At 37.9% G+C, this 20,063-nt stretch overlaps 1 protein-coding gene across 6 annotated transcripts in view; it reads left to right on the top strand.

Moving 5' to 3' along the window:
- LOC134529603 (nuclear factor 1 X-type) overlaps positions 1 to 20,063 on the top strand; it is a 608,051-nt gene that overhangs the window by 206,983 nt on the left and 381,005 nt on the right. For 2 of the 6 annotated variants that reach the window (XM_063363875.1, XM_063363872.1), the window contains exon 1: positions 10,924 to 11,097. The exons of the other annotated variants lie outside the window; for them this stretch is intronic. In XM_063363875.1, the coding sequence (XP_063219945.1) occupies positions 11,017 to 11,097 (81 nt within the window). In that variant the 5' untranslated portion in view covers positions 10,924 to 11,016. Of the gene's footprint in view, positions 1 to 10,923; positions 11,098 to 20,063 lie in introns of those variants that run through there. 6 annotated transcript variants of the gene reach the window in all.

Raw genomic sequence — 20,063 nt, 5'->3', positions numbered from 1 at the left:
CAGGTTTTGATGTGTATTTTTTAAATTATCTGTTAATCCAAACTGAAAGCCACACTTACCACAACTTAGCGTTTTATGCAATGGGCTCATTGCACAATTGCGTTTCTAATGACATTAGGCATTGTTTGTTTTAGTGTGCGAAATCTCACAGTACAGATATATAATTATATGGAGATGTTGACGTCACTGCCTTTGGAAACACGGTGACTACTATTGATATATCATAATAATCTTCTTCCATATGTCCAGCAGAAAATTAGCCAACCAGTGTCGATCACTCTCACTTTCGAAAAGTTTTCGGCAATATTATCGATCTTATATGTGCACATTTTAATATTTCGTCAGCGGGAATTAATTTATATCATGCAAGAAACTTGTTGCAAGTAGTTCCAATTCTTGCCAACAGATGCCGCTACATGTCACAACATTATCGAACTTGCTCTACTTATCTCGCACACATGTATAAGTAGTAATTTGTATCTGAGTATTTTGTGTGATAGTAAATATATTTAAATAACATTTTTATTTCATGAAATAAAATGGTTACCTACTAATACTTGGATATATTTGGAAGCTATGTTCAATAACACATCACATTTGTGAGTTGGGATCCAAGAAAGATTTGTCAGCATGTTAAATACCAGTTTTGGCACATTTTGTTGTTTATGAATAATATATATTTTTTCACTCTAAATTTTCATTCCTTTATTTTAATTGTTTTAAATTTTAAAGTACGATAACCTATTTTTTGCTTGCCACCTAGTTGCGTTATGTACGGAGGCGACGCGATCTTGTTTTCGTTTATCTCGCTGTAAAAATCAAAATAAATATATTACCACTGATTCACTTTTAGACACCTGTGTGCTCATTGACTCCAATAGAGGGAAAAGGGGGGAGTGGGAAGGCATGTGAGAGATACCATTTACCCCTCAAAACTCGGTGACATGGTCGCTCGCGGAAGTAGTCACTCGGACAAGTGGTCGTTTGAACAAAAGGAGCTCGGAGAAGTGGAAATTCGGACAGATGGTATACACCATTTGTAGAAACATGCAATTACAAAAGCTTATTTTTTACAGTTTCTAAAAACAACTTGTACCTCTATAAATTGGAAAACTCTAATGTTCCACCCGCAATGTTGAGACAGATGGCATTCACGCCCACCTGATTATTATACTTCCCACCAAAGAATCATTGAAGCCGGACGGCCTAGAGAAACACTAGCAGAGGCATTGCTGCACGTACCGGTGCTTGTTTAGGCATGTCAGGCATGTGCGCCTGGATATTATACTTCCTGTTGAGGCCTTGTTGGATGTAGGGTGGCGTAGTGAAACACTAACAGCAGCATTTGTGCGCGCACGGGTGCTTGTTTAAGGAGGTGTCAGTCATGTGCGCCTGGATCTTATATTTCCTGTTGAGGCCTTGTTGGCTGTAGGGTGGCGTAGTGAAACACTAACAGCAGCATTTGTGCGCGCACGGGTGCTTGTTTAGGGAGGTGTCAGTCATGTGAGCCTGGATCTTATACTTCCTGTTGAGGCGTTGTTGTAAGTAGGGTGGCGTAAAGAAACACTAACAGCAGCATTTGTGCGCGCACGGGTGCTTGTTTAGGGAGGTTTCAGTCATGTGCGCCTGGATCTTATACTTCCTGTTGAGGCCTTGTTGGAAGTAGGGCGGCCTAGTGAAACACTAACAGGAGCATTGCCTTCTCGCCATCCAATTAGGAGCAATTCAGTTCAGCATTGAGAATTTTTTAAAATATTTGTGGTTAACATGCTTGTATTCAGGTACTTTTACTAGTCGTACGTACTTCACATGTATTGGAAGTTATTTTTCTACGCAAGGCAAAAATAAAATACGAAGCAGGCGGGTGGGTATCGACAACGTTTTCCTTACCACATGAGTGACTGGCACTTGGCGTGTGCTAACGCCTTTATACTCTGTCTTGCTGTTTCATGTGATTTTGATGATTTTCAGTTATTGTATCCCAGACCTTAGACTGTTTGATACATAATTAACCAATTTAATTAACTCTGTAATGCCGGGTATCCAACCACGGACAAGAACCAATCGAATCAATCGGTAAATTAATTGCTCATTTTTTGATAATTTTTAAAATTTTCCCCGAATTTCTAAGTCAATAATTACGAATTTCCAAGATGCTGGTCACTATGTCATCATCGTCTTACTGGAGGCTGGTAGATGATGAATTTAAGCCTCTTTTAGGATTCTTCACTTGTTTTATTAAATAAGTTTTTTAACTTGAAATCATATTGTTTTTGTATTGCTCAGGCATCGAACCAAGCACTGTAATCGACCGAATCAATCAGTAAATTAATGAGTGATTTTTTTATGAATTTTGGTATTTTCCCCGAATTTCTAGTTTAAAAAAAATTACAGAAATTCAATATTGCGGTAGAACGGCCGACAAGATGGTAGATGGCAAGGTTATAAATAATACTGTACTCTAGCGAGTAAGCGAGTCCAAATTAGACTAATATGACAGCGGCGCACTCTAGTAGACAAAAACAATATGTCGGATCCAAGATGACGGCCTCCACCAGGCGATAACAAGTTGGCCGCCATGACGTCATACTGGCTGATGTGATAGCCTTGGAATCAGTAGTGGGTGGTTAGTCTGCCGGTGGCTTCCGTGTGTGAAGTAGCCATCGCCAGTTTAAATCGAATGACCTGCTGGGTTTGAACCTAGGAATCCATGAATAAGTAAGTTTTTTATAATTTTATTAATTAAACTTTTATAATTTTTAAAATATTTCCCAATTTTCTAGCTAAAAATTACAGTATTTTAAGATTGTGGCCGTAAAGAAAATTTAACTGTGACGTCATAATTTTCAAAATAGCTAAATCAGATTTTTTTATTAAAACTTATTATATATTTATTTTTACAATATTTACGGATTTTCCAGTTGGCGGCCATAACGAAAATTGCAATGATGGCATAAAATTATATTAATTAGATTTTTATAAATTTTAAAAGTTTCCCGATTTTCTAGCTTAAATATTACTACTTTACAAGATGGCAGCCGTAAAGAAAATTGCAACGATGGTGGGTAAGATCAAGGTCATGGCTTCAGTGGCTTAAGGGCGGCTTGCCAAGATGAATTTAAACCATTTTGGGTAATTTTAAAGCATCTGACATTTTTGGGGAATGACACGTGAAATTTTCCCTCAAAACGGGAAATTTTCCCTTTGAAATAAGGACTTTTTTTTTTGGCAATTTGAGAATTTTTTGGTCATTTGTGAGGAATTTTCAGAAAATTTGACACCAAAAATGGCCGCTGTGACGTCAAGATGGTCGCTCTTTGAACCCAACCACAATCTACACTCACCACCCAGTGCCAGGACATACTAATATATACTACTAATATTATGAAGTTTTTTAAGTCATTGTAAAAAAAAAACATTAATTTTTGAAGTCATAATCTAGAAAGAAGCAGAGTTTAAACGAAGACAAGTCCTCATCATAAAATAAATTCCTATTTGAAAGGAAACCACATCGCATTCCTATGAATTGTTCGTTTCATTATCAATCATATATGGAATATAACTTCTTTAAAATTTCTTTCTGTCACAAAGTTATTATAGGTAAATTAAAATTTTTATTTAATTACTAAATTTTTACTGTTTATTTAAATTAAAACCTAAAATAATTCTGTGGACTCAACTAGTATGAAATAACAGAACAAACATGCATAAATATGTAATAAATTCATTACAGCAATCAAATAAATAACATAAATAACATATTTTGCATAAGTTAGCATATATACAATGCTATAATGAAGTATATAAAAATTAAAAACATGGATTGTAATGACAATATTTGATCCACGTGTTAGTCAGGCCTACACGTGTCATTTATCGTCACTCGTATCTTTACCGTTGTGCTACAGACACACGTAACCTAAAACAATGATACGTTACTTTATAAATGTAATGAAGCTAGTTTAATCACGAATTCTTAAAGTTGTGGTCATTTCATTTGTAAATTATTTACGTTGGTAAACTGCATTCCCTGTGACAAAGTTTGATTTTCATACACCAATCTTTTTGGTACGTTTCCCGACGTCCACAAACACGAACGTGTACGGGTGCATTCTGCCACACGCGCGAATCCGCCATCTTGACAGCTTCGGCTCGTGGGTACAGCAGGAGAGAATGACGCTGTTTCCCAGCATTGAACAGTATTGGTACCGCCTAGTCTGCAGCACTCGGAGGCTACGACGAGTAGGCGGGAGTCTAGATGTCGCCCACCCGTGTTATTCTACACAAGAGAATACCGATGCTGGCGAATGTCGGTTTGTCGTGAGCGGGAGTCACGACAAGACAAGAATAGTGATTCTAGAATCGAGCTCCGGGAGTCACAGCTGGAGTAAGGTGACGTGTTGAAAAATACTTATCATGGGCAATTCAGTCATTATCACAAGATCACTTTCAAAACAAAACAATATGTTCACTGCGCAGAGAGGGAAGTGATTTAAGAAAAAAAAAGGTTGAACAAAATTATTGTAAGTTTGTGTTTTTAAGTGTTGTCCAGAGTTTATGTTTTAAACTTTAGGAACTTCTGAATAGGAAACTTTTTTTTTATCCTAATGTCAGCAAATGTGTTCACGTGAAGAAAAAATATAGATATAAAATATAAAAAATCGTATTATAAAAGTACAAGTATAATCATAGTGTGGAAACTACATCGTAAACTGTTAAAGACTCATTTAGTCTTTCCGATTCAAGGTATTTGGAGATACTTTCCAAATCACTACATAGGGTAGTTTGGTTAGAGTGTGACATTGAAACAACCTTTGAAATTACCGCAGCATTGAATCTGCTATTTGCGCAGTCTGAAGTCAATGGGACCATTTCGTTATACGAGAAACACATCGCTGAACAGCGGATGTGAGTTCATAGCTCAAAAATAATCTTAGTTTAGTATCTACGTGCCATGTTTATTTGTAGTTTTATTCTAAAATCTTTTCCTGTCAGACTATTGTGAATACAAATCCTATAAAATTGAAAAAAAAAAAAAAAATGATTTGCAAACCAAACCAGAGATTCTCACTTGCATCACTGTTTTCGTTATCTTGATTAAAACTATCGACATGGTCTATCAAGATAGAAACAATTACAATCATTAGGGCCATGAAAATTTCGCGGAAAAATCCCGAGAGTAGCTGGAAGTTAAAACACTGTAGCATCGTCTGTGTTTCGTGTTGGGTGAGTTACTTTGAGGTGCATGTCGATTGTTACAACAACCAATCACACTAATTCAGTGTGGAAGCAAACTCGTAATTAGTGGCTCGTGCAAACAAGGCAACGACTTCTCTCGCAGACGGCCGCCAATCACAAGTAAGAAACCGCTGGTGTGGGTATACCTTGTTGCAGTCTAGTAGGCGTTCAGATTTTTTCGCGAAAATTTCCTGCACCTAACAATCATTAATAGTAGGCAGTACTAATAATGGATAATCAAACTTTCTATGAAGCCAACAGAAGCAAGTTGAATGTAAGTGTAAATAACTTGTCATTATTATTACATTTGTAAACCACTTCTAAACTTCGCCTGAATATCGGATCAAAATAGGTATATATGAAGGCATTATTTGATACCTTTACATCTTGTAGCATCAAACGGCAGGAATTTCAGATAAATAACTCATTTTAAAACCCATCAACTGTATTTTTTTCCCACTGAGACAAAACATTTGAATTTACAAGCAGTTAATAGAAGCACCTATATTATCAGTGTAACTTGACAGTTTTGACTTTTTGCTGCAATCCACTTTGCGCTTTTGACATTAAATGTAAACATCTACAAACACAAGATGGTGGATTGTGAACGCCCATTTACAATTAGTTTTTCTAAAGCAGAGTAGGTACCCGAGTTCGCGAGAATTTGCTTTGGGAGAAAATTTAATGGTCCACTGAGTTGAAAGAAATTACCGATAATATACCACAATAACGAATATTTTACCTAAAAATCGGGAAGGAATAAAGTATAGGTACTTATTCAATGTTAGGTGTATAGACTAAATACATGTATTTTCCATCGAAGACTGCACCCTAATAAACTAAGGGTTCTTCGTATTTGCATTCAACTGGATCTTCGTATAGACTACGCTGTATTCCGACTTCAGGGTTCTGTTTTTCGTTATAAACAAGGTAAACAATGTAAACAAGCACGTGGCAGGAAGAAGGTATTCTTGATGTGGACTTGACGAGATTTTGAGGGTTTAGTGTCTAATTCAAGATGATTCTTGCATGTTTATGTTCAAATTCAATAAACTCAGCACGTGTAAACTTTGGAAGATATCCGTTAATCTATGAATACCCCTGGATAATTAATAACTAGATTTATTTGTAAATTTCCGGTGAAAATGTTTTAACAGAATCTAAACTTATTGGTTAAATGCCGCTCACGTATCCCGTTTGAATTGAAACTAATGGAAGTTATTAAAAACTTGTAAAAAAGTAATCGTTTTACATACAAACTGTAAATATACATATTTAAATTACAATACAACTATTTTTGAAACGGTTAACGTAAGTGCCATCTTGTAACCAACTAACTCTCAACAATTCCTTTTCTTCGCCAAGAGCTGCTAACCAAAATAATAATTTTTCTCCACTTAAAAACTATTTTGCTTTAAAAGACAGTTTTTATGTTATATTCTGACCGTTTTATTCACTTGTTTACGATTAAAAACTATAATTATTTTGACAGTCTGGCAGCTGTGGTGTTAGGCCTACTCTACAATAGGTTATGCATAGTCTGCACATTTCAAGAAATCCATCCTAGTTTTATGTTAACCAAGTATTTAAATGTTTCCAAGATAGTTCGCACCTAGTAGGACACTATCTTGTGAAGCAATGGAGGGAAACCAGAGTGATACATCCACCTGTCTGCTTAATTGAAACCAAATAGTGGTAACATCTTATACAGCGTGAGTCCGAATTCGACAGACAAATTTTGGCTGTCGGTTCATCAATACGAAATAAGCTGAAAACCTCTGTATGAATAATGGTCTAAAGTGCTTCCTGAGGTGGGTGATATATGTGTTTGAAGTTGCAGCTGAACAACATTTTTATTGAAATTAATAGAGAGCGTATTTAAGATAAAACTCTGAGAGTCAGGATTATATTTAATTTAAGGTTATAAAATTACTGAGACATTTTGTGGCTGTAGAAAAATTATTTTATTGGAATAACTGTGGGTAGAAACATGTCACAAACATATGTGGAAAATAATAGTGACTCCCAATTATTTAAATGAAGTAATTTTGTTACAGCCAAAAATTCGCGGTGGTTGTAGAACCTCATTTAACTAAATATAATTTATTCGCTCAGTGTTCCAGCTTAAATAGGGGAGACCGGGGATGGCTGTAACACGAGGTAGGTTGTAACAGACGACATTGTTCGTTCAGGGTTCAACAGAGCACAGCTGTCTCTACATACCGACGTACCTGTTCATGAGTCAGTTTATACGTGACGGTCAACGCCCTACGCCGGAGAATACGTTCGCCACATCAAATTATTTGATTTTTTTAAAGGTAAGTGAATTACATCCTTCATCGAACTTACGTTCCCGTCTCTTGTGTAATGCAGCAATGATGATGTTTAAAATACGTTGTCGGATAACGTAATTGTGCTTTACAAATACCTGGCTCTATCTTCCAAATGTTTTGAAAATTTCTGTTCACACAGGGTTTTTTCGGTAATGGTGTCGTGTGGGGCAGGTTTTAACAATGGATTATCTTTGTTACAACCTGCCCCGGCCCCTCTGGTGTAACAATGCAACACACATGATGTTGTTTTTTCGTTGTTTAAAGTTAATTTTAATACATTTTAGTGAATGTATTTTTTCAAACAGCATATTGGAAATAAATGCGTGGGAATAAATCAGTTAGAATGTTTAAAATGTTTGAATGTTTTTTTTTCTATTTGTAGATGAGAAATCCCAAGAGGAAAACTGATCGCGGCAAGGCCACGATTGAAACACTTACACAGGCTGCCCAAGCTAATGTGTCTTTGTTGCCTAATGCAGAGATGAACACTTCAGTTGACGGGTATTCTAGGCCAATGGCCACTTCACCTAGGTCTACTTCAGTTATTGTGTGTTCTTTGCCGTCAACACCAGTAAAGCAGTCTACATCACCTGGTTCTGAAGTGATAACATCAAAACGTAAATTTTCTCCTGAAATAGTGCTACCATTTCCTAAATCGGGAACAAGGAAAACAACAAGGAAGAGGATTGAGCGTAAGAGTGCTGTGTTAACAGATACTCCTGAGAAGCAAGCTATCCAAAATTAATACAAGAAAAGAAAAATTTCCAAGAACGACCACATAGAAAAGAAGAAGAAAGTTACTGCAAGAGCACACTTGAAAAAAAAAATAACGAAGGATATTCAAATAACTTCATTTGAAGAGGAAGATTATGACGAAGCTTGTTTGTGTTTAGTCTGCATAAAACCATTTTCAAAAAGCAAACCTGGGGAGGAGTGGGTACAATCTTTGGACTGCAAGCAATGGACTCATTTTCAATGTGCGAAGAAGTCCAAGCGGAATATATGTCTCAACTGCATGTCAGATGGAATATCCGAGTAAGAAGTGCCTAGTAAAATTTTTTGCAGACGCATTATTATTTAATTTTTTTCTTTGTTTTCATTGTAATATTTTATTTAGCTATAATTGTATTTTCTTTGATTTATTTAAAGTGAAATCCCATGAGTTTATAATTGAAATATACTTTGTGTATTATTAATATATATGCATCAGACAGAGAAAGTGTTTTTCTGACGAATTATGTAAATATTAAAATTCTGTTTTATAGGGTAGGCCTAAATTTGAAATGTTTTTGTTAAATACGGATTTTTTAAATGTATTTTAAGCAAATATTTCCTTGACGTATGTTTTGAACATTATCCTTTTGTTTAGATATTATCCATGTTACTTTTCATGTAGTCTACAGCCTTTATTGATTAAAATTCATTGCTGTTACAACCAACTCCAAGTACTGTTACAATCAACCCCGCCTTGGGGATGGTTGTAACATTCTGCCTCCACATAGTTTTCACAAATTTTTGTAAGTTGTATCACTTAAGATACTTTTTTATCTGTTATCAATCGTAAATAACATTACCGGCTTTCTATTTCCATGACTTGTTTGACTAAAACTCAAAAAACTTTGTAGTTATTTGTCATCAAAGTTGAAATGTTACAACCATCCCCGGTCTCCCCTACTTTTTCTTTTATTAACAGTAAGAATGCTGTTCACCCTCAACTTCAAAGACTTATACCAGACCTGTGTGGAGGTTTTCAGCGTAATTTGTCTTGATGAATCTGCAGCCGATGTTTGTCGGTTGGAATCAGACTTAACTTGAGCGAAAATGATAAAAGTGCTGGGGAAAACTGCCAACAAAAAACCTTTATAAACACGAAATGATACAGTATTTCTAGGGGCATGCATTTTTCGAGAAAAGATTTCAAGACTATCTGGGAGTTAAAACACTTTAGCATCGTCTGTGTTTCGTGATTGCTCGAGTTTCTTTCAGGTACACGTGTACTGTCAGCACACCAATCACAGCAATTCAGCGCAGAAGCAAACATGTCCTGAATGGCTCTGTCGAATAAGGCAATGGCTTCTCAAGCACACGACCGCCAATCACAAGAATAAACCACTAGTTTTGGTATACCTTGTTGAAGTCTAATGGGCATACTGATATTTTCGCGAAAAATACATGCCCCTAAGTATTTCCCAATACATAGAGACCTGAAAAAATCGCGGATTCATTTCGCGATAGGCTAGAATCCAAACTCGTTCAACTTCATGCTGCTTCAGTGACTGGACCACAGTTTACCTGAATGACCCTAAGCCAATGAAGAATACTCAACAAAAAAAAAACAAACAGCGAATCACAAGCATTCCCGTTGACAAGTGTCACGGATTAGTAGCCAATCCGCAAGTGTAATTTCCATAAGTACATAGAGGATCTTAGAGTCTATCCTAGAGGTCATTGAAAGCGCGAATTTTTCCAGTCCCTACCAATACACGTAGAAGGCGTATACAACGTACTGCAGTCATAGATAGAGACCGGAAAAATTCTCGGATTCATTCGGCGATAAGCTAGAAGTCAAACACATATACCTTTTAGATGATTTTGCTATTGTTTACTGTTCATCTGGACGAATCTCAACCAATTATAAACCTCCAACCAAAGAAGGAACGAATCGCAGACAAACCAGCTGAGACGACTTACAAGTCGGCAGCCAATGAACTGGCGTTATTTGGCCGAGTGTACAGGGAAATGTGCAGTCCATTCTGAAGGCCTTTGAAACTGCGAATTTTTCCGGTCTCTAGTCATAGATAGAGACCCGTGAATTTCGCGGATTCATTTCGTGTTATACTAAAATTCAAATAATTATACCTTAGTGCTGCTTCTGCCATTGGTTCTCTGTTAATCTGGAGGACTGAGGGCCAATTAGAGACCCTCACTCATAGAAATGTCGAATCACAGGCCTCCCAGTCGAGACGACTCACGAGTCAACAGCCAATGAACAGTTGGCATTTGCCCGAGTGTGTAGAGGATATTGGAGTCTATCCTGGAGGTCATTGAATCCGCGAAATTCACGGGTCTCTAGTCATAGATAATGCAAGTGAAGTGGATGTCGCACGACGCACCAGCTCGCCAGGGCTGAGCGCGCGCTGGCGTGGCTGGCGCGCGGAGGTAGCGGCGGACCACGCCGTGTTGTTGTTGTTGTTGTGGCGGCGCGCGGCTGAATGGCCGAGCACGTGGCGCGCACGCCCCGCCCAGGGGGCGGCGCCTAGGCGGCTGCCCCCTCCCCGCGCGAGCGCCCACGGACCGCCGCGCCGAGGCGGCGCGCCAGTCGACCGCCAGCCGCCACAGCGAGCACGTCGTGACGAGCTACTCCGGCGCCGCCCGAAGCCGCCCGAGCCAGGCCGAGCCCCCGTGCGCCGCGGGCGGCGGGCAGCGTGCCACGGTGCATCCTGCCATGTTTATCCCCGACACGCTGCGCAGCTGCATGGTGGAGCCCGACGTGACAACGTACCTGCAGGCGCCGTCTTCGGGCCAGGTCGGTGTGTGTGGCCACGTGGCTCAGAGCTGCTGTACCGCACAGTTGCACGTCATTCCACCAGTTACCTATACTAACAACTGCGTGTGTGTGAGGTACCCCGATATTTTATACTCGGCAGCTCTTGTTTGTTGACTGGTCTTTTCAGAAGTCAGCGAGCAAATCAGAGATGTTTAATATTTCGGAGTGAAGTTTTAAACTGTCGCTCAGTCAAGTAAGAAAATTGATCTTTTCGTGAGCATAAGATACTCTGAAGTCTGACTTTATTCAAAATCTTTTATCAAAATAAAAATCAGTTTTTTTTTTTAGACCACGACTACAATTCAGGAACTTTTTATTTACTTTGAAAGCTAATATTTCTTTCGAATGGTAAAACGGCCAAACCAAGTGTTTTCGCGGTCATTCGCGGTATTTAAGCTATGCCCCTAACATTAGCCTGTTCCAAGTTTCAATGTGCGTAGAGGCGAAGCGGCACGTGGCAACCGAGCCATTGTCGCCCTAAATGCTCCTTCGCTGTTGCAGACGGTCCCCTCAACACAATTCACTGTTTGCTGTAATGTTTCAGTGGGCTTGAGGTGTTTAAAAAATACCATGCCAAACCCTTCTCGCCTTGCTCGCTTGCTAAGCCATGGCTTAGAAACGAAGTACCTACTTGAACAGGCATGGCATAAATGTATTAACTGTAACATTAACGTAGAGATTACGGTGGCGAAGGATAAGTCGGTTATTGTTGTTAATATTTTTATGATACGAAGGAAGGAATGAAGTCTACTATCTCGGCTCTAAGACTGTAAATTGATTTAAAATGTCAATCATACATTTGATGTGGGGCATGTTCATCAGTAATTTTCTAACTAAACTTATTCTGTAGTTTTTTTGTTCTTTCCATAAAAAAATTAAATCTCCGAGCACTTTATTTTACGATACCATCGAAATAAAAATCACAGGTAAAATTTAAAAGTATGATAAAACTCATCCATAGAAATCAGAACTTTACAAAGAACTTACCATTAATGTTTTATGAGCGCAACTATCCGGTCAAAATTACATCCCAGCGGCAGAGAAATTTGTTGCAAAAAAATTCTTGCCTGTTTTGAAAGAACTGGTACGATAGAATTTCTATACACCTATTTTACTTCACAAGCGTTAACATTTCCATGAAACATAACGCTGTATGTTCTCTTACGACCTATGATTAGGGGCAGGCATTTTTCGCGAATAAATCTTAACGCCTATTAGACTGCAACAATGTATACACGCAACAGTGGTTTCTCCCTTGTGATTGGCAGCCGTCTGTGAGAGAAGTCGTTGCCTTATTTGACCGAGCCACATAGGACGCGTTTGCTTCCGTACTGAATTACTGTGATTGGTGTTGTAACAATCGACATGCGCCTGAAAGGAATTCACCCAATCACGAAACACAGACGATGCTACAGCATTTTAACTTATAACTGATCTCGGAATCTTTTCGCGAAATATGCATGGCTCTATAGGCGAATAGCCAGAATGTTCCCGGGCGATACGACCCCATGTAGAGGCTGGCAATCACAGCAACAGGCAATGTAACTGGTGGATACGTGGGCACTTAGCGCTGCGCGATTACGCGAAGCGCCGTCTGCGGAGCGCGCTATGTTCGCAGTCTTCACTCTCATACTGTACAACACTCGGGCAGTTAGGAGCTGGTTCGACAACCCGGTGAAGGCACATGTGTGTTTGGAATTTTCATGATAATATTTCAATAAATGATTAATGACTTAATATATGACATTTTTTAGGGCCTGTCATATTGTTCAGCTGCTGAAAGGAACGCAATGTTTAGAGACCTGCAAAATTCGCGGTTTCGATGGCCTTCAGGATAGACTACACATACCCCTGAACACTCGGGAAAATAACGCAAGTTCATTGGCTGCCGACTTGTAAGTCGTCTCAGCTGGTTTGTCTGTGATTCGATCTTTCTTTGGTTGAGGGTTTGTAACTGGTTGAGATTCGTCCAGATGAACAGTGAGCTAATAGCAAAATTATCTAAGAGGTATATGTGTTTGAATTCTAGCCTATCACCGAATGAATCCGCGAATTTTGCAGGTCTCTAGCAATGTTATTTATAAATATATTTATTAATAACATCATCATGATCATTACTAGTTAGGTGGGATTCTTAAATGCACCGCAGAACGCGATCAGAGCTATTTTTGTTCTGTTACAAGATAGTATAATTTTATTGTTGCAACTGGTTTCGACGACAATTACGGGAAAAAAAATTTCTGATATGGTTTTACACTTAATAAACAAGGTCTCGGGTGATTATATATATTATATAGTTAGTTGCTAAGTTAAAATTAGTTAGGAGTTTCGTTTGCATTTATTTGTAAAATTTGGTTCTATTACAGTCTGTATGATTTTGTTCGATGATGTAAGTGTGTAAATACTTAAGCTCTTCCATGTCAGCTGATATCCCAGAATACAGGTGTATCTATATCTTAGGGATCGGTCCTACGTGCCATGTTGATAGATATTTTTAAATTTTAACGTAATTATTATTTTATGGATATTTCTGAAAATTTAACGCTATGCCTTCCTTTAATTTGTTGTTCTGCCGTTAACATTTTCCCTAAATGTAATATAATTGTTATAACAATAGGTCGGGCAAGTGGCTGTGATTAAGGATATTGCACGAATTTTTACACACACAAAATTATAGTTAGTAAATATTTGTTGAAAATGTTCACGGCAGAACAACATATGCAAAAAGGTGTGGTATTAAATTTACATAAATAGTCTTTCAATAATGACAAAGAAGAGAATATGAAGGAATCAAAGTGATACGTGAGAGCGTGTTGGTAGCAAACTTTCCACAATATTCATACATTTTGATGCATATTTGATTTGATAGAGTTTTTTACGTAACGAAGTATTTTAATTATTCTATTACTGACTGGGTTTGAACATGGACATCAAGCTATGTGAAGCCAAAACAGACCTGTTGTTGGTCATAGTTTATTTATGATAGCGACAAGATTAAAATAAATAACAGTTTTCTTCCTTACTTTAAAAGTATAATATAGGTACTAAATTGTTTGAAGAGCAATTATTCGGAAAATTCTGGCCAATTAATTTTTCTTTAACATCATACGAGTAAACAAAAGTACCTAGAATTATTGTAACGAAATATTATTTTATACAATTTGCATTCTCCATGCTTATCATAAGCAGCGCTTGTTAATTTAATTAAGCAATTCTTTACCTACGTTCTAGAATACATGTTGGTTTGTTGGTATAGTGATACAAATATTTTCAGCTTCTAAATAGTTTTAAATTAATAATTATGGAAAGAGGTCACAAGCTATGTTTACTGCGCGTTGTATGTGGGCGAAGACACACTAGCCAATGACCGTGGATTCACAGGGATATAGCATGGTGCAGTCCAGCTTTTCAATTTTGAGACGCAGTGTGTGTGTGTGTTGGGGGGGGGGGGGGCAACGACCGAGCCGACCAATGACGGTGGAGACTCGGTGATATAGTGTGTTGCTAGCCAGCTCAAAAGTCTTGGGGGGGAGGGGGGATTTATGTATGGGTGAAGTTTGAGTCGGCCAGTGACGTTAGGAAGACAAATATATAGCATTTAGCATTTTAGCGCGGAAATTTCGGGGCGCTGTGTGCGTGTGTTAGCGTGGTGGGGGGCGTAATCCAAGCACGCCAATGATGGTGGAGACACCGGGATATAGTGTTGCTGTCTAGCGCGTTAATCTCGGGACGCATTGTATCTGGGCGAAGACCGAGCCGGCAAATTGCGGTTTAGACACGTAGATATAGAGTTTTGCACAGTCCAGCACAGCAGTCTCGTGGGGCAGTGCGTGTGGGCGAAGACCGAGGGGGCAAAAATGGTGGGGACACAGGGATATAGCGTGTTGCAGTCCAGCGCGGCATTCTCGACACAAGACGCATACCCACTCGGTGTATGTGACGCTGAGTGAACCAGTATCGTATCCCACAAGCCACGACAGGCATCTCTTACACATTGTTAGAGACCTGCAAAATTCGCGGTTTCTATGGCCTTCAGGATAGACTGCACATACCCCTGTACACTCGGGCAAATTACGCAAGTTCATTGGCTGCCGACTTGTAAGTCGTCTCAGCTGGTTTGTCTGTGATTCGATTCTTCTTTAGTTGATGGTTTATAACTGGTTGAGAATCGTCCAGATGAACAGTAAGCCAATAGCAAAATTATATATGTGTTTGAATTCTAGCCTATCACCGAATGAATCTGCGAATTTTGCAGGTCTCTACACATTGTTTAGAGATAGCTTTTCTCATAGTTTAATAAATCGTGTATTTGTAGCTTCCCGAAAACGTATGGGCAAGAGCTTCCGCTACTGCGTTGTCGCGAAAAAAAAGAGACAAACAATTAAATAACACAAGAAACCAGTCAAGATAAGCTATTACCACAAATAAGCTCCTACGTGTTAACACGAAGATGTTTCCGCCAAAAGGAGTCATGTCAGTAAAACTGAAAAAAAAAAAAAAAAAATTGGGCAAACTTAGAGGTTCTTAAATGAATGAAGCAGGCAAACAACTTTTAAAAATTAAATCGAATACAGTATATAAAAACATGACAGCAAAAGTGTTGGTCATTATCTAGTTGTAGACGACACAACCAACTAAATTTATGAGGCCTGTATGTGTACTGTAAAGATAATTGGTAAATTTTCTAAACATAGAATGGAAGATTTATTGTATGGATAATCTACTATGCATACCAAAATAGTGCATTTTCTGTGCATTTAACTACTTCATTAACAAATATAGAAGAAATTTCGTCGGTTCATGGGAAACAGCGTTTAAAAATGTTTATATATTTTAATAGCTGCTAGTAAAATGTAAATACGTTGCCAAAAATATTCTACGGTTTAGCCTTCATTCAAGGAAATCCTATCGCTTTTTTCTTCAGTTGCATGCCCTACAAGTTAGCAAATGCTGTCTTTTTATTATTGGCAAAAGTTTTTTTTCCTATATTTACCTTGTCCAGTTCTTCGCTAAACTGATTCATTTTTGCAAACACGTTTCAGCGTGTCAAATTATGCTTTTCGCGATTGGTTTATCGTGTTTTGTACATATGTATGCTGTAAAAAAAAAGGGGATGAATTTTCAAAACTTGTACTGCAAGTCAACCTAAACATACAACGGGAAAATTATTTATTTTTTAAAATACGAGTATGCAGATAGCCTATACCGCAGGAGCCGGCGCTGGACCCTCGCGTCCAGGCGTTAAGACGCGAGGTGCGCCCGATGTCTGCTCGAGTCTGCTCGAGACTGCTCGAGTCTGCTCAAGTCTGTTCGAGTCTGCTCAAGTCTGTTCGAGTCTACTCGAATCTACTCCAGTCTGCTCGAGTCTGCTCGAGTCTACTCTAATCTACTCCAGTCTGCTCGAGTCTGCTCGAGTCTACTCTAATCTACTCCAGTCTGCTCGAGTCTGCTCGAGTCTACTCTAATCTACTCCAGTCTGCTCGAGTCTGCTCGGATCGTGTGGCCAGCAGAGCCCCGGACGGGCGCGACTGTTTGCTCGAAACAGCTCTTCAGGTGAACGCGCGCTCGTGGTTTTGGCTTTATAATTTCTGTTTATTTACAAAACAGTAGAAAACTATATATATATAGATACAATTTACAATAGAACAATAAATAAATACACGTTGCGATACCCGACGTTTTCTTTAGTCTCTTCTCACAGTCCATGACATCAATAAACATAGAAGGACTCCAGGGCACACACATAAGAGCACAGGGAAAAATAGTATAAAAATCCCCACAAATGAACGAATTAATTTACATATGATTAGGATAACATAATACAAAGGCAGAACAAGTTCACTCTAAATTTAAGAGGAAGAAAACATAGACATTCGTGGACTTTGCTGTGACCAGCGAGGAACACGTCTATTGGCTTTCTACTGGCTACTTTTTTTTTCCTTCATCGAACGCTCGTTGCAAGTCACGCGACACTCGTTCACTGTGGGCTGCTGCCTGACCCAGCAGTTCCGTATTTTTCAAAATGAAACTAAACACTGGTAGCTATATTTTTTGTAGTGTGGAATATGTGTGGTGGTAATGTTTTTAACACGTTGTTAGACATTATCTTTAAATAACGTGGTGGTTAGCTTCATTTTACGTGTTGCACCCTTACTTAATTAAATTACCTACCCAGACGTATGCTCACCTACGAACGTTATAAAGGATAGCTTTCATGGACTGCAAATATGCTGTGATTAATTTATTGGTTCCCTGTTTTTCTTTTTCTAATAAACCGCGAGTGTACGATTGCATATGTTGAAAGAGTCCTAAAGTGACCAGCAAACTTTTTCGTAAGCTTGTTGAAAACGGTCCTCACTATCACAAAATGAAATCTCTATTTGTGGATTGGTCCAACTGCAAGGACTGTGTCTGAGCATGCCGCGTGCATAGACCAGGTATGTCTAGATAAGTACCGAGGGCTGTGATTGGCACACTTTGCTCTGCCAGTCGCGTCACAAGTCATGTTAAATTTTCAGCTAGGGACTATTTATCTTAGAAGAAATCAAACATATATGCATAAGCTATATATTAATAGAATGACGTAAATTTTCTCATCATATTTAAAATCTTATCTTCACCAAATACAAGTGTACGTGTGAGCTATTGAATGCTTACGTAATTATACGATGTAATAATCCACAAATGTTTGTTATTTTATATATATTTATTTGTTTTATGACAATTCCTTAAGTAAACGTAAATAATAATAGCTATAACTACTTATTTTACTGATTGAACAAAATGATTCATAAATTTAAATGTATAATACGTTTCAAGATCAAAATAAGTTTCTTGCAAATCAAAGGAAAGTGCACTTTGCCAATTATTTGGCTAAGAAAATTAAATATTTTATTGTCTAAAGTAAATTTTTTACGCCTACGTTTTATTACTATAATCGATAGATATTATACCAATAGAAGCCATAACCTTAATAATTTAATTTCTTTTAATCTCCTTCAATGTAGAAGAACACATAGACTAGTATTTCCTACTATGAGGAAAATTTGTCTTCGGGGTTCGTTCAGATTTTATTTTTATTTAAAGCCTACAAATCTCATTTGCCCTTGGCTTCAGCTTTATGTCCGAATTATGTGTTCATTTTAGGAAATAATTCAAGTAATAAAAACAAACAATAATAAATGTTGGATATAAATATCACACGTGCATTTGAAAAGTTGTAACTGATAATTCTCACTGCTGTTAGTTTGCCGGAAAACAAAATTGAGAGAGTCCTACCTAAGATCTCGTTTTTTATAACTGAGGCCCAGTTTGCATCCCTTTACCGACTGCGAGAAGTTTTTCAACAGTTATAAACATTAGCAATTAGGTTTCTATTGATTTATAGGCCTACTCTAACTAACATTAGACGAAATGTTCACTAAGTACCAACAGACACAAGGCCGTATACTTAAAAAAAATTTTTTACATGAACCTTTTTTAAGTAAATATTTAAAACAACAGCATACCTCCTGTTGCTTATACACTGTACGAAAATTTTACTTTTAATTTACGAAGAACGCTGTTACAAAATATCCATGGATCTTAGTGAATTTACCTATTTATTCGTAAATTTATAGATGGTAAATTTATTCAATTTAAGTACGACCTCGCAAGAATTGTCGCGGTGTATGGACAAAACCTTTAAATACAAGTTATATCTGCAATAAACACTCAACGTCAATCTACGAAAATATTTACCAGGTTTATGAAAGAGCACACAACTCAAATATAGGAATACATATTAATTTCCACGAATATCCAGTCATATGGACTTAATTAATAGTTATGGGCAGGCATTTTTCCCGGAAAATTCTGAACGCCTATTAGACTGCAATATGGTATACCCGCACCAGCGGTTTCTTCCTTGTGATTGGCGGCCGTCTGCGAGAGAAGTCGTTGCCTTGTTTCACCCAACATCTCAGCACGCGTTTACTTCCCCACTGAATTACTGTGATTGGTGTTGTAACACTGAACTCGCATCTGACAGAAACTCACCCTATCACGAAACACAGACGATGCTACAGTGTTTTAACTTTAAGCTACTTTAGAATCTTTTCGCGAAATGTGCATGCCCCTACTAAAGTTTTTCAAAGTCACGTAAGTGTTCATGATTATCATCACTTGTGTAACCTTTTACAAATTTAAAATATGTTTTGGTAAATGTCCGGCGAGCTACCGTGCAAGAGATCTACCTGATAAACTTGCCCGAAAGTCCCATGGTTATAACGGTAATGACTAGAAAAAAAAATCGACTCAGCAAGTGGGACGGGGCCTCAAAGAACTTTTCACACACTAGAACGGTTTTAAATATATATTTACGTTTCCCGCGAGGATGCTATTGGCCGTAAGTACGACCGAAGTCGATGTTTCAATGATCTGGTTTAGCTGCGAAACATCTGGAAAAATACTTAAAATACAAAATACTTGAATAAGTACTTTCCCTATTATTTACAATGAAAATGTTGTTTAGCTGCAACTTCAAAGACGTATACCAGACTTGTTAAGCTCTTTAGACCATAAGTCATATGGAGGTTTTTAACTTATTTTGTTTTGATGAACCTGAAGTTGGTCGGTCGAATTCCGACTCACCCTATAGGAAATGTTTAGTCCAACATTAAACGACTCTCTGTCATGGCGTCGGTGCGTCGATGCGTCTTTGAGGTAACTTTCTATCCGCGTTGCAATACAGTTAGTTCATAAGTCAGTATTATTTAATTCAATATGTAGGGCCAAGGTTTTTAACGCAGAATGTATCTTTAAAAAAATCGATTAAAGAAATAATTTCATAAATGATGTTGAGTTACAAATGATTTCTTTTTTCGTATCTGGCATTTAAATTCAATTTTTTAAACCAATAATGAATCAGTAAGGTGGCAAGGATAATTCCAATAATGCTAGTATAA

This window comes from Bacillus rossius, chromosome 2 (genome assembly GCF_032445375.1).
Source record: "Bacillus rossius redtenbacheri isolate Brsri chromosome 2, Brsri_v3, whole genome shotgun sequence".
NCBI classification, from domain to species: Eukaryota; Metazoa; Arthropoda; class Insecta; order Phasmatodea; family Bacillidae; genus Bacillus; species Bacillus rossius.
This window is presented reverse-complemented; position numbering and strand designations above follow the sequence as displayed.